General features: G+C 38.5%; 1 protein-coding gene across 3 annotated transcripts; it reads left to right on the top strand.

Moving 5' to 3' along the window:
- Nucleotides 1–20: 20 nt before the first annotated feature.
- On the top strand, nucleotides 21–13,739 carry gyg2 (glycogenin 2). Of its 3 annotated transcripts, none has more exons than XM_059554216.1 (11): nucleotides 21–251; nucleotides 7,779–7,917; nucleotides 8,101–8,275; nucleotides 8,503–8,665; nucleotides 9,578–9,704; nucleotides 9,843–10,041; nucleotides 10,603–10,782; nucleotides 11,475–11,585; nucleotides 12,039–12,149; nucleotides 12,624–12,734; nucleotides 13,468–13,739. In XM_059554216.1, the coding sequence occupies exons 1-11, from the start codon at nucleotides 245–247 to the stop codon at nucleotides 13,591–13,593; spliced, it is 1,449 nt and encodes a 482-aa protein (XP_059410199.1). In that variant the 5' UTR covers nucleotides 21–244; the 3' UTR covers nucleotides 13,594–13,739. The 3 variants fall into 3 exon arrangements, with proteins under 3 accessions (XP_059410199.1, XP_059410200.1, XP_059410197.1); XM_059554214.1 differs by having other exon boundaries at nucleotides 32–251; nucleotides 10,600–10,782; XM_059554217.1 differs by lacking the exon at nucleotides 12,624–12,734 and having other exon boundaries at nucleotides 30–251; nucleotides 10,600–10,782.
- Nucleotides 13,740–15,493: the final 1,754 nt, after the last annotated feature.

Genomic DNA, 15,493 nt, shown 5'->3' with positions numbered 1-15,493 from the left:
TAAGCCTTTCAGTAAAATAAATTAAATGAGACTATAATCGATATCGGTTGGTATATCTATGCTCAGTAGTAGCGGGGGTTGAATGACCCCTGTCGCGTGACCGTCTACTAACAGTTTTCACTTGTCATTGAGCTTGGACTGAGGCGCGCTGCTGTCTGAAGCTAGCACGACTTGCCGTTTATTTTAAACGCTGCTATTTACTTGTTCCATATATATAACTCAGAAGAGCGATATAAAAACTGAGATGGCGGGTAAGTTCACCCATCTTATACCGTTTTCGTGCAAATGTCATAAACTAGACGGTAAAAAACAGCCAAAGTGAGCTCCCTTTAAATCATAGACTGGGTAGGACGATCGCTTTTGACATGACCTTATTAAGCAAACTTAGTTATTTAAATGAAATTGGCGTTTGAAGAAGAAATAGTTTATTACATGTGCTGTCACCAGGCTAGTTTAAGTACTAGCACTCGATTTGCATTTCAGACCTGTTGTATTATTCGAAGGTCAATCACTGGCCATACAGTAAGGTGTCCGTGCCATCTGCTTCTGTTGTCTGCCAATGAAAAGTGGGTCAGGAAGAAAAGCGCAGTGGTGCTATCAGCTCGCACTGGCGCCTGACTGCGATGGGTCATTGAGTTAAACTTGAGTCCTCGGGTGCCATGCATTTGGAAACCTTCCTTGTTAACGCGAGTCAAAAGTTGGACACACTTTTTAATACATTTATTTGTTATAGTCAGTGACGCAAAAAGTGGGTATGCGCTATATGCGGCGCATAGGGGCAACGCACCATGGGGGGCGCCAAAGCGATGATTAATTAATTTATTTTTTATAAGAAAAGTTATATATAGTTATATTAAAATGTATATATAAAAAATATAGAAAATAATAAAAAAAAAATTAGAGCACTAACAGGCGCCCTCATGATATTCCATCATAGAATTTAGACATAGAAGGGTAATATCGTGAGTGGGCGGGGCGCCGTGAGCGCTGAGTGAGCAGTTGTAACGTTAGTGCATTGTCGTTGAAACTCGAAAAAAATGGATAAAACAAAAAAGCTATCGGGGGCTAAAAAAAGAAAAAGAAAGAGGGAAAAGGAGATGGCATGTCAAGGGATGCATGCGACAGAAGCTAAATAAGTGGATGGTGAAAGGCAACAGGTAGGATTTAAAATGTGACGTTTATGCTTGGAGGCTTGCAAATGCTAACACTGGGAATGTAGCAGACAGAATATGTAGATATCTTAGAATATGCAAAACCGAGGTTGCTGAGCTGAAAACATCTCGGTTACGTATGTAACCTTGGTTCCCTGAATAGGGAACGAGATGCTGCGGTGACGTCACCACTATGGGAACACCTTCGTTGTGAATGTCTGAAGCCCTATACCATCCCGCCAATCCTATTGGCCAAATAGCGCTTGGCACCGCCCCACGCATGCGTACGCATATATACCTGTTGCTGCGCGCCATTTCACTCAGATTTCATGACTGAAGAAGAAGAATGCTATCAAGGTATGGCACGGCCAGGACCGCAGCATCTCGTTCCCTATTCAGGGAACCAAGGTTACATACGTAACCGAGATGTTCCCTTTCATAGGTCACTTCAATGCTGCGGTGACGTCACCACTATGGGAATGCTATACCATAACGCCTGACGTACCTGATAGCTGGGATCCAAGGAAGCATCTGCTCAAGCGGAGAGAACCCAGGAGCCATCCTCACATCCAGACTGTAAGACTTGATAAAAGTGCTCGGTGAGGACCAACCTGGATACCATCCATAGAAGATCCACTGAGAAAAGCTTGAGAAGAAGCCACTGCTCTCGTGGAATGAGCTTTAAAGGAGCATTTCACCCGTGGGAACATTGATCTTCATTGAAAGTGGGTCATATATGTAGTCGAAATCTATTAAAATTTTCGAATTTGGTGCCTTTTTGACCGAGTTATTACAGAAAGTAACTTTAGGGCTCATTTGTATGGAAAACCACAACTCCCACAATGCAGCACATTTGCACAGCTCCACAAGCCACTCCCACTCCCAAGACATTGAGGACACAGTTAGCGATGTATGGTATTTACGTGCCACAGTAGTAAACAATGCCACAGTAAGCTTTTTGTGCATTAAAAAAGGTACTGCACAAACAGTTTACAGTTGACGTTACGTAAGTTATTAACCGGGAATCATTTCGTGATAATAATGCTTGAAGAAATTGTGTACATTTCACGAAATGAATAATAAATAAAATTGAAACACTTACTTTACAGTTAGACGTCCATTTGTCCCTGCAGGCTTCGGCTGGCGTTTCCAGTTTACCTTAGGAATTCTGAAATATGTCTCCAGGACGCCTCTGTCCATATGCGGGGTGAAACTAGGATGGTTCACAACGAAAACATCCGTGTCTTTGTCTGCCTCAGACATTTCTTCGAGGAGAAATTGGCATCTTTCAAATTCTTGGCAGCAGACGGACTCTAGCTCTGTGTCCGTAGGCGCACAACGAGAGCACAGGCACCACCAGTCCGCACCAGCTCGAGCACGCCCGGGCTCCTCGGACGCGACAGGCAGGTCTCCGGCCTCGGCTGCAGCCGCCGCCTCCTGTTCCTCCATCAGCCTCAGCTGCTCTGCGCTATATTGTGGCTCGTATAGATAGCCACGAACATCTGTTTCGAGGAACAGACTTTGAAAATCCTCTTCTTCCATATCATGAGTTGTTCCTCCAGCCATTCTCGTAAATCTGACTCCATAAGCGCTTGTTAGCTTAGCTACATAGCTTCCAAACAAGATGGCGGATTTTCATTTTCGTTTCTGTAAGTTTAGTCCCACCCACTGATCTGTAATAGGCCTGTAGGGTGAGTGGGTCCCACCCCCTGGAATAATAATAAGCTAGTGTCTGTAGTCTCTACACTTTTCAATGAATTTTGACTTCCTGCTTATTATGACACAAAATGACGATTTTTACGTCATAATAAGCAGGAAGTAAAACACTTAAATCCTTATTTCTCCCATCTCAGGGAAAAATAAAAACAGACAAACAGCTGGTCAGACTCAACCATGGGGCAGTACGATCCACATAAGTCTTTAAGCTCTCACAGGGCAAAGACTTAGATCTCCAGACTCCGCCACAGCAGGGGATAAAGCCTCCAGGACCACCTGCTGAAAGCGAAAGGGATTAGATGCAACCTTAGGGACATAATTAGGCCTTGGTCGCAACAACACTTTCACAGATCCCGGTGCAAACTCCATGCACGAGGATGAGATAGAAAGAGCCTGTAAATCCCCAACTCTCTTGAGAGAGGATAAAGCCATAAGAAGAAGTGTCTTAAAAGTCAGGATTTTATCTGGTACAGTTTCCAAGGGCTCAAACGGATGCCCTGATAAACCATGCAGCACAATGGATAAATCCCATGAAGGAACTCGCACGGGGCGGAAAGGCCTCAGCCGTCGCGCACCCTGTATGAACGAGAAACCAGTGGATGACGGCCCACTGAGGCACCATATATATATTCGTGGTACCGGGACATGAACAGCTCGGATCGGTAGAAATTTGTTCTGAAACCAAAAGAACATGGCTCGCCAGTCTGCACAGGGGGCGAGAGCATAATCCTCCCTGATGATTCAGGTATGACACAACCGCTGTGTTGTCTGATCTGAGCAGCACATGACGGCCGATCAGCAGATTCGAAAAATGCTGGAGAGCCAGAAAAAACCGCCAGTAATTCCAACCTGTTTATGTGCTGCTGTCCATACTCTGTGGGCTGGGCGCCCTTGACAAACAGCTCCCCAGCCGGTCAAAGACGCATCCGTCGTCTCTCTTGGATTTCATGCGTAAGCCCAGGCTGTTAAATGATTCAGCACAAGATCCCCATGAGAGTGTGCTTGAGTCTGCGATTGCGCTAACACCAGCCAATCGCCTAAAATAGTTGACACACGAACGCCCTGGAGCCGCAACGGGGCCAGAGCTCCATCCATGCACTTTGAGAAAGTACTGATACGCTTTGCCCTCTAAAGCGAATCTGAGGAACTTCCTGAGTCTCTTGATGATCTGAATATGAAAATATGCATCCTTCAGATCGATCGTGACAAACCAATCGTTTGGTTGAATCTGAGACAAAATAGACTTTACCATCAACATCTTGAATTTTCTCGGCCTGAGTGCAAGATTCAGATGGTGTAAATCCAGAATGGGTTGTAATTCGTCGTCTTTTTTTTTTTTTTGTACCACAAAATAACGGCTTTAAAAACCCTGCCTCCATCTGAGAGGGGTGTACTTCCTCTATAGCCCCTTTGCTCAGCAGAGTTGACATCTCCTGTCGCAGCACCGCTATTTCCATCGGTTTTGCCACCGTGGAAAGAATTCTGCGGAAAGGAGGCGGGCCTTATTGAAACTGAATGGTGTATCCGTGACAAATTGTGCGTAATACCCATTGAGAAATGTCGGGCAAGAGTTCACACACGGCCTGAGACCATACTAGCGGTCTCAAAATTCACGCTTCCGCTAGCGAAAAGCGGCGGCTGTGCGAGCCGTCATAAATGGGTCGTCTGTGCAGGACCCTTGAATCGCCCCTCGACTTCTGAAAGCTGAATTGCGCAGAGTGTCTGAGGGAACGTTTGGCGTTACAGTTCAATCCAATGCTGCTCGAAGCGCTGTTTGCTGCGAGGCAGTCAATGTAACAGTGTGGGGACTGAAGTGAGAGGGTTAGATGTGCATTAGCAATCCAACAGCACTCTCTGGTGGAGAGCACAGTCCCTGGCAAACATGAAAGAAAACGCATGCGTCAAACCCGCTGTGTTTCGTTGTGTATAATCCTGAAGCGTATCCACGGCAGGATTTAATCCAACAAGATAAACATCGGGCCACGCCGCTAGCGAGAACGCGGCAGCTGTGTGAGCCGTCATACACTGGCCATCTTTGCCAGCCTCCTGCGCCGTCCCTCAAACTCTGAAGGCTGGATTGTGCAGAGTGTCTGAGGGGGCGCTAAAATGATAGCTCAGTTCAATGACGCTCGAGGTGCCTTTACTGCGAGACAGTCAATGTTAGAGTGTGGGAACTGCAGTGAGAGGGTTAGATGTGCATTAGCAGTCCAACAGCGCTCTCTGGTGGAGGGCACAGTCCCTGACAAACATGAAGGAAAACGCATGCATCAGACTCGCTGCGTTTCGTTGTGTATAATCCTGAAGCGTATCCACGGCAGGATTTAATCCAACAAGCTAAACATCGGGCCACGCCGCTAGCGAGAACGTGGCAGCTGTGTGAGCCGTAATCCACCATGCGAGTAGCCACATAAATAGCTCACTGAGGAAGGAGAGGCACGTTTCTCCTGTCCGCTCGGAGGGAGAGAACCGCGTATGCCGGCCAGAGCCTACTCAGAGTTCGAGGCCGCAGTCGGACAAACATAGTTTGAAGAGCAAATTTGCTGATTAACGCGCTCAAGTGGGGGAGAGCGAGCAAGTGGAAACTCCAGTGCATCACTGTATTCATAGTCGAGCCGCACATATCGCCCCTAACCAACACCTCGTGCGAGGCCTCGGCAACCGTAGAAGCGAAACGGTGGGGGTTAGACGCGAGGCGACTTAAGAAATACACTCCAGAGCGCGGATACTTTCTTATTATGTATATATATATATATATATATATATATATATATATATATATATATATATTTTACTGTAGCCGTAGGCTATCAAGGAGAGAACCTGTAGAGAGGCTGCAACGAACCTCTCATAAGTGCCTCCTCGTGATAAACCCATCATACGGCTCTTACCTTTCGTTGACTCATCGCGTCCACGGAGAGGAGAATACTGCTCGTGAAAATCACTGGAGAACGCGAGATAATAGGGCACAGATGATTCGCTAGATTCGCTTCATTTACTGAAGGAATGAAATCTGAGTGAAATGGCGCGCGGCACCAGGTATATATGCGTACGCATGCGTGGGGCGGTGCCAAGCGCTATTTGGCCAATAAGATTGGCGGGATGGTATAGGGCTTCAGACATTCGTCAGACCGAAGGTGTTCCCATAGTGGTGACGTCACCGCAGCATTGAAGTGACTTATGAAAGGGAACTGAAAGGTGTCATCTGGAAAACAACTTTAATATCTCTGGTTTACCGTGGAATCATGCTTAGATTTGCTACCAAACTTGGAGGCTTGCAAATATTAATGTTGACTGGCAAGTGTTTACTAACTTTCTGCAAAATAATGTCGCTGATATCTACATTTAGATTTTGGTTAAACCCTATGGTACCAATCCCATGCATGACATATCTCAATTTTATTAAAGTAAAATAACAACTGGTAAATATAAGGTAGCATGCTCAATAAATTATAGGGATGGCACGGTTTGCTGAAAAAAAAAAACAGACCGTTCGGTTCACCACACACGGTTCGGCACGCGCTGGGACCGCGGTTCAACTTAAATCTGACAAAGCATCTGTAATATGGTTCGCTATATATATATATATATATAAGAGAGAGAGAGAGAGAGAGAGAGAGAGAGAGAGAATATGTAGAGAAACCACTCACTGCTCTTGATTAAAAAGCTTTTGTAACTTTAATAAAGAACAGTCTTTAATTTATACAGTCAAATATGCGATGCTGTTTTACATTTGATTACTTTATTCAATTTCTGTACCTAAAAACTAATGCTAACCTCCCTAAAAAATATGGTATATGTGTATATATACCATATAATTATGGTAGGTTTACAGTGGCTGTCTGATATACTTTAAAATAAACATTTATTATTTCAAGCCCATACATGATGATGTCCGACAATTATTTATTTAGAAGTGGGGGTGGGGGCGCCAAAATGTTTTGCTGCATACCCCTCTAACACTGGATAGTTGCGCCCCTGGTTATAGTATTCATTAATCCTTAATAAAAGTAATAAAAAAATCATTAATTGTTATTTCAAGTTAGCTCAGGCACATTAAATAATTTTAACAGATTTGAATAATGTCTTAGTAAATGTTAACATTTACTAAGATATCTAAATGCTTCAAATGTTATATGGAACGGTGACACTTTATTATAGCGACCAGTTCTTACTATTAACTAGTTGCTTATTAGCATGCCCTGTAATAACATATTGTCTGTGTATTAGGTAGCCTCACACTTTATTTTAATAGTCCACTTTAGACATTCTAATAACAGTAAGTTACTTTGCAACTACATGTCAACTAGAAGTTAGGAGAGTATTAGTAGATGTTCTGCTTAATATCTTCTAACACTTTTTTTGTCAACTTATTGTCAACTTATACTAACCCTTAACCTACCCCTAACAGTCTACTCTGAGAATTAGTTGACATGTAGTGTTACTTAATATAGTTAGTAGAATGTCTAAAGTGGACCACTGAAATAAAGTGTAACCGTTTATTATAAAGCACATAATCTGCATGACCATATTCTACCCAATACCCAAATTTAACAAATACCTAACTATTAATAAGGAGCAAGTTAGGAGTTTATTGAGGCAAAATTGCAGTTGATAGTTAGTTAATAGTGAGAACTGGACTTTATAAATAAAGTGTGACCATGGAAGGTTATATAATATTTTATCCGGTCCATTTTGTCCAAAAAAAAAAAAAGTAATAATGATACTTTCATGCATGTAGGCATAAAACAAAAGTTTGGTTAAAACATAATATAAGATCATCGTTTAAGTCAAATATGTTTAAAAATGTTGACTAGCAATGCGTATTGTATATGGCCCAAAGCACATTTACTGCATGTTTGTCCTCTGTTTTCACCATTTCTGTCTGATGTATTATCTGTTTTTGTCTCTCAGAGGCTCAGGCCTTTGTGACCCTGGCCACCACAGACGCCTATAGCATGGGATGTTTAGTGGTAGGCAAAAGTTTGCGCAGGCATGGAACATCAAGGAAGTTAGTGGCTATGGTTTCCCCCAATGTTTCCAGAGCATCAAGGTGATACTGTAACTATCCTCCACCATTCATTTTGAAACAACATCAATGTAAATCTTTTTTGTACCCTACTTTTAGGTGTGTAATAGTTTTCAGTGCAACATTAATTTTATTTTTGGTTGCTTCCCATCTATCTTGGATTGTCTTTGACTTTTTTAGCTCATTGATTTTTATGCATTTGCCTAGATTGGCGCTGGAGGATGTGTTTGATGAAGTTGTAGTGGTAGATGTGTTGGACAGTAGAGACGAGACTCATCTCACCTGGCTGCAACGTCCTGAACTAGGGGTCACCTTCACCAAACTCCACTGCTGGACTCTTACACAGTACAGGAAGTGTGTGTTCTTGGATGCAGACACACTTGTGAGTACTTGACATTAAAGATGGTTACTAAACACCAAGGTTTTCAAAGTTATTGTTTAAGGAACATATATATCCAAAAGCAAAGTTATAAGCTTTTTATTAATATACTTGTATTCACAATAGGCAATAATAAAATTAACTTATATTACAGTGCAGGTAAACTTTTAGAAAATAATGAAAGAGGTGTTGGTCCCAAAATGTGGCTGTAATATAACTCTGTTCTGCAGGTACTGTGTAATGTTGATGAGCTGTTTGAATATGAAGAACTGTCTGCTGCACCTGATCCAGGCTGGCCGGATTGTTTCAACTCTGGGGTATTTGTGTTTAGGCCCTCCCTGAATACCCATACCCAAATACTGGAACACGCTGCACAGCACGGCAGCTTTGATGGTGAAGCACACAGTTATATTTAGCTGATATTACATTCAGATCATTTAAGTTCAGTCTAAATTGGATGCACTCAAAGCCTGTTGGAACTTTAATTAGCCTCAAATGCAGTTTTGTCACATTTGAATTTTTTTCTTTTTTAAAAACAACAAGAGAAGCACATATACATTACCATTTAAAGGTTTAAGTAAGATTCTATTTGAAAGAAATGAAGACTTTCATTCAGAAATTTTTCTCAAGCAGCAAATCAGCATGTTGGAATGATTTCTGAAGAATCATGTGATGTTGAAGACTGGAGTAATGGCTGCTTAATATCCAGCTTTGGATCAAAGGAATGAATGACATTTTAAAATATATTACTTTAATTACTTTAATTACTAATATATATATATATAATTTCAATATTACTGTTTTATTGTGTAATATTAAAATGATAGTTTAGTCCCAAAATTAAAATGTTGTCATCATTTAATAACCCTCAAGTCATTCCAAATCTTATATGAGTTTCTTTCTTATGTTGAACATAAAAGATATTTTGAAGAATGCTGGTAATCAAACCAGCATTGATGGTACCTACTGATTAAAAGTCAATGGGAACCAACAACTGTTTCTTCAGTATTATTCAAAATATCTTCTTTTGTGTTCAGCATAATTATACAAACATATACAGGTTTGGAATGACACGAGAATGAGTAAATGATGACAATTTTTGAGTAAACTATCCCTTTAATGTTACATCCAGTATTCTACTATAATCTTGGTGAGCATAAAATTAAATAAAAAATTCTTACTGACCACAATTTTTACATTGTACTGTAAGCAGCATTGATTGATTACTTCTTTCATTACACAATTTTCCAGCACTACCAAAACATGTATTAATGAAATTATTATGCCATGTTGTGTCATGTATAGGAGGAGACCAGGGCATATTAAACTCTTTCTTCAGTGACTGGGCAGTGAAAGATATCAGAAAGCATTTACCATTTGTGTACAACCTCACAGCCGGTGCCATTTACACGTATCTACCAGCATTTCAGCAGTAAGTTTTCAAACAAGCTCTTATTAAGTAAACCAATAATTCCTGATGTTAGGGTTTTGTGAACTGTTTAGTAACCTATCATATATGACATTTGACACATACACAAGTATGACAAATACGCTTTCTGGTTTTGTGTAGGTTTGGCCACCATGCAAAAATTGTCCACTTCCTGGGTGGGACTAAGCCCTGGCAGCTTCCATATGATCCGCAGGCTGCCAGTGAGTCATCTTTAAGGGATTCCAGCAAGAATTTTCAGCAGTTTATGAATTTATGGTGGGTGGAGTACTACAGTCAAAGACAGCTACAATTTAAGAAGGATGACAAGAATGAAGACTATGTAAGAATACACTCATATCAGATATCTGCTTTTTTTATGTTTTTATGTTTTTATGTTGTATGTAGTAATAATACCTACATGGCCCATTTAGCTGTCCTTATGACTTTTGCGGTATGTATTTTGCGGACACTTTTATCCAAAGCAACTTTGCATTCAAGGAATGCAAACCTAAGTTCCAAACCAAATCACTTACAACACTGAGAAAGGAATTGTCCAACCCCCAAAAATGAAAATAGTCATCATTTAGTCACCGTCATGTTGGTCCAAACATGTATGACTTACTTGATGTCCAATGTATTTTTTGTCTATACAATGGAAGTCAGTGGGAAACCAAAATCTTGTTTTCCGACCTTCTTCAAAATCTTTTTTTTTATGTTCCATTGAATAAAGCAGTTAATGGGTTTGAAACCACATGAGGTTGAGTAAACGATGACTGAATTTTCATTCTAGGGTGAACTTTCATTTTAACACACCATTAGCATAATGATATTATTTAATGGAGCTAATATTAAATTGTATTTAAACTGTCAGTCATCTCTGCTCTTTCTCTTTGTTTAGCAGTCAGTGCAGCAGTTGGTTTCTCCACAGACACATCAGACTCCATCACAAAGCCAAAAGAGCAGCACTGAAGCCCACCACAGAGACATGTTGATGCCCTCTCTTCCTCTGGCTGTGGACTCACTAACAATCAGCTCTAGCTCATCTGAAAAGTCTGTAAGTGGTACTGCAAGAGAAATGAAGGTTTGAAGAACTAAAATTTAAGAACTTTGAAAAATGACACTATGAGGTTTTGATACGCCTCTCGCTTTATGAGTCTTTCTCTAAATCAACTCTGCCTCCTTTAAAAGTATTGTGCCCTCTGGGCTTTTAGACAAATCCGGTGACACACCCAACAGTGACTCACCACAACACAAAGAGAACATAAACTAGATCAGATGGTTGCAAAAACACAATAATGTGAAGAGTTCAGTTTACATCCAATGCAAAGGCCTAGCGATGAAACTGAGCCAGAACCTTTGATTTAAGTGAAGGAGAAAATTGTTGTCAGTTTGCTGTTCATCCATTCAGTTTATTCCCTGTATAATCCAGCGCAGATATTGTTTGAATAAGTATACACATTACATTACCTCACAAGAGTGTACATGCTTTATGAAATTACAATTCATTACATTAAGCATTTATGCTGCATGCATGCTTGCCTTTGCTTATTGTTTGATTTCAAACAATTTTTTATGAATAAATGAACACATGCATTAAACAAAAATAGCCGAAGCCCAGTGCCCACCACATCTTAGTCCCCTCCTCCACCTACAAATTCTTATTTTGTATTTATCATTTATTGCATATATTGAATGTGCATATATTTTGTCATGCAAAAAGTGTTTTAGGAGAAAGCCTACATATTTATTTACTTATTTATCCTGTCATCTTAGAATATTCTCTATGATGTCCTGTCTGGTGGGGAGACCCCTGTAGTCAGCCCTCCATCTGAGCACACAGAACCAGAGACTACTGATGATTCTGCCACAGCCGCTGGAGAAGCTGTATGTAGAAATTTATTACATCTTTTCAAGATACTTTAGTTACTGAGCTTTGTTCAAAAAGTTACAATTTGTTCATGTATAAAAAATGTGTGTGTGTGTGTATGTGTATATATATATATATATATATATATATATATATATATATATATAACAAAGTGAACATTATTTGAAATTAAATAAACTTTAACTGAAACAAAAGATAAAAATACTAACAATTATTTTATTTCAGCTTGTTAGCAAGGCAACATTTGACATTTTCATTTAGCTTGTTTAACTTGATTTACTAAAATAAACTGAAGTAAAATTCAATAAAAACTAGACATATTTAAGAAAAAATACAAAAATTACAAAAACACAAAATAAAAAAATAAAAAATTAAATAGAAATAGAAAATGTGAAAATAAAACTATTTCAAAATATGCATTTATTTACTTATTTATCCTGTCATCTTAGAATATTCTCTATGATGTCCTGTCTGGTGGGGAGACCCCTGTAGTCAGCCCTCCATCTGAGCACACAGAACCAGAGACTACTGATGATTCTGCCACAGCCGCTGGAGAAGCTGTATGTAGAAAAATATGCTGATTTACCTGCTTATGGGCAAAATAGCAGATTTTGTTGTTGTAGTTCTTTTAATACTTCTTACATCTTTTCAAGATACTTTAGTTACTGAGCTTTGTTCAAAAAGTTACAATTTGTTCATGTATAAAAAATGTGTGTGTGTGTGTGTGTGTGTGTGTGTGTATAACAAAGTGAACATTATTTGAAATTAAATAAACTTTAACTGAAACAAAAGATAAAAATACTAACAATTATTTTATTTCAACTTGTTAGCAAGGCAACATTTGACATTTTCATTTAGCTTTTTTAACTTGATTTACTAAAATAAACTGAAGTAAAATTCAATAAAAACTAGACATATTTAAGAGAAAATACAAAAATTACAAAAACTTATAAAAAACTAAATAGAAATAGAAAATGTGAAAATAAAACTATTTAAAATATGCATTTATTTACTTATTTATCCTGTCATCTTAGAATATTCTCTATGATGTCCTGTCTGGTGGGGAGACCCCTGTAGTCAGCCCTCCATCTGAGCACACAGAACCAGAGACTACTGATGATTCTGCCACAGCCGCTGGAGAAGCTGTATGTAGAAAAATATGCTGATTTACCTGCTTATGGGCAAAATAGCTGATTTTGTTGTTGTAGTTCTTTTAATACTTTTACTAGTACATCTTTCCAAGATACTTTAGTTACTGAGCTTTGATCAGAAAGTTACAATTTGTTTATTTGAAAGAATCATAAAAATAAGTATATATATAATATATATATATATATATATATATATATATATATATATATATATATATATATATATATATAAAACAAGGTGAACATAATTTGAAATCAATTAAACTTTAACTGAAACAAAAGATAAAAATACTTATAATTATTTTATTTCAGCTTGTTGGCAAGGCAACATTTGACATTTTCATTTAGCTTGTTTAACTTGATTTACAAAAATAAACTGAAGTTAAATCTTATGAAAATTAGACATATTTTAAAGAAAATACAAAAATTACAAAAACACAAAATGACAACAAAAAAAACTAAATAGAAATAGAAAATGTGAAAATAAAACTATTTCAAATAAAAATATTAAATATTAAAATAGAAATGATACTAAAATAACACTGCTTCACAAATTAAAGTGAGATTGTTCTGTGTGTAAATACTGCCATCTACTGGCGGCGCATTAACAGTTTTCATGAATCCATCATTATACCCCTCACCCCCAATAACTGCATATAATTATGTTTTTTGGTAGCAATATTGTTATTAAAGTGATATTTTTTTCATATGGTCCCATAAATTGCAGGCTGCTGGTGAGGCAGAGATGGATGACCTGGAGCATCGCCGCATGTGGGAGGAAGGTCGCGCTGATTATATGGGTAAAGACGCCTTTAACAACATCATGAGGAAACTTGACCAGTTCCTTGATTAAATATGTGTGCATCTACTTGATGTGTGTTTATGAGATTATATAAAAAGCTATCTCTATATAGTTTTGTTTGTACTGTTTATCCATCATCATCATCACAACTGTTATATTTCCCTCTCCTCAGATACAGCTGTTTTTCTACCTCTCTTGTGTTTAGCCCATCATATCCGTATCATATACTCTGAAACATGTCTCATATATAAACGTAAACATCTTGATGTACAAATCTAGTATTTCAGTTTGTGTATTATGAACCTACACATGATCAGATCTGTATGATTTAGCCTTTGCCGTGATCTTTTGTTTTTAGTTTTTATAAAGAATTTACTCTTAATATTCTCTAATAGCTGTTAAGGGAGACATTTTGGATTACTGTTTAAAATAAATTGTTTAAATATTAAATAACAAATCCTTAAATCAAGAGGAAATGTGTCTTAACAAACAATTGTCTTCAATGTCTTTCTTTGCAGTGTCCAACAGCAAAATTGCCATTCTTTGTCACTAGAGGTCAGTCTGTAAACACTCTCTAGCTTTAACACCTTCACAAACTCCACTGGCAGAGCAGAACAGTCTGAGTTCAAAACAGTGGCGTAGCCACGGGTGTGCCAGGGTGTGCCTGTGCCACCCACAGTGGCAGCTGGCACACCTAAAAATAGATGCAGAATTATTTTTTATAGTCCCAATAAAAAATGTTTACTAAACTTGGGCTATTGTTGTTTACTTAGAATATATATATATTTTTAAGTCAACCCTTTCACGCGTAAATTACAAATATTTTAACTGACACCTTGTTTCCATGGCGATGCGTCATGATTGTCACGTGACACACCGCAGCCACTAACAAATGTATCGGTATTCGTTTTATTTAATTTTTCATTTTGTATTAAAATATATACACAAACTTGCTTACCATGTCAACTATCTGATATTCCGATTCTTCGTTTAAAAACCTTTATAAATTATCTTGATCTATAAAGAGATGAGCGCTGCAGTTCAGAGTCCTGTCAGCCGGATTTAACTTAACGTACAGCACTTGAATTCCCCAGTTTCTCTCGAAATACATGAAAGTAAGTGGCTGTTGAACTGGACGAAGAATAGAGTAAACTTCATTGTTCTGCTATGTGTGTCTGATATATGAATAAAACACGTCGGCAAATTACATTTGATTAGATAGTTTTTGCTGCTTCCATAGACATCAGCAGAGATGTATAAAGTACTAGAGACCCAGACTTGAGTAAAAGTACAAGTGCTCTATCAAAAAAATGACTTGAGTAGAAGTTGAAGTGCTCTTTAAGCACCACACTTAAGTAGAAGTACTAAAGTATTCAACATTTTTTGTACTTAAGTTTTGTAAGTAGCCTTTTTGAAAATGTACTACTCAAGTACTGAAAGTAAAAGTACAAGTATTGTGTTATGTAGTTATTAAAGAAAGTAGTCCAGAAAGGTAAGAAAAACATCATCAAAGTAGACCATGTGACATCACAGGGTCAGTTAGAATTTTTTGAAGCATCGAAAATACATTTTGGTCCAAAAATAGCAAAAACTACGACTTTATTCAGCATTGTCTTCTCTTCCGTGTCTGTTGTAAGACAGTTCAAAACAAAGCAGTTTGTGATATCCGGTTCGCGAACGAATCATTCGATGTAACCGGATCTTCTTGAACCATTTCACCAAATTGAACTGAATCGTTTTAAAAAGTTCGCGTCTCCAATACGCATTAATCCACAAATGACTTAAGCTGTTAACTTGTTTAATGTGGCTGACACTCCCTCTGAGTTAAAACAAACCAATATCCCGGAGTAATTCATTTACTCAAACAGTACACTGACTGAACTGATGTGAAGAGAGAACTGAAGATGAACACCGAGCCTAGCCAGATAACGAACAACAGACTGACTCGTTC

Source organism: Carassius carassius, chromosome 7 (genome assembly GCF_963082965.1).
Source record: "Carassius carassius chromosome 7, fCarCar2.1, whole genome shotgun sequence".
Classification (NCBI taxonomy): Eukaryota; Metazoa; Chordata; class Actinopteri; order Cypriniformes; family Cyprinidae; genus Carassius; species Carassius carassius.
The sequence above is the reverse complement of the archived record's forward strand: the minus strand, read 5'-3'. Positions and strand labels throughout refer to the sequence as shown.

What these genes read in the sequence shown, in the direction of transcription:
- gyg2 (XM_059554214.1), top strand. An exon ending in ATGACAAGAATGAAGACTAT is followed by an intron (nt 10,042 to 10,599) that starts GTAAGAATACAC and finishes CTCTTTGTTTAG; the next exon opens with CAGTCAGTGCAGCAGTTGGT. An exon ending in GTACTGCAAGAGAAATGAAG is followed by an intron (nt 10,783 to 11,474) that starts GTTTGAAGAACT and finishes CTGTCATCTTAG; the next exon opens with AATATTCTCTATGATGTCCT.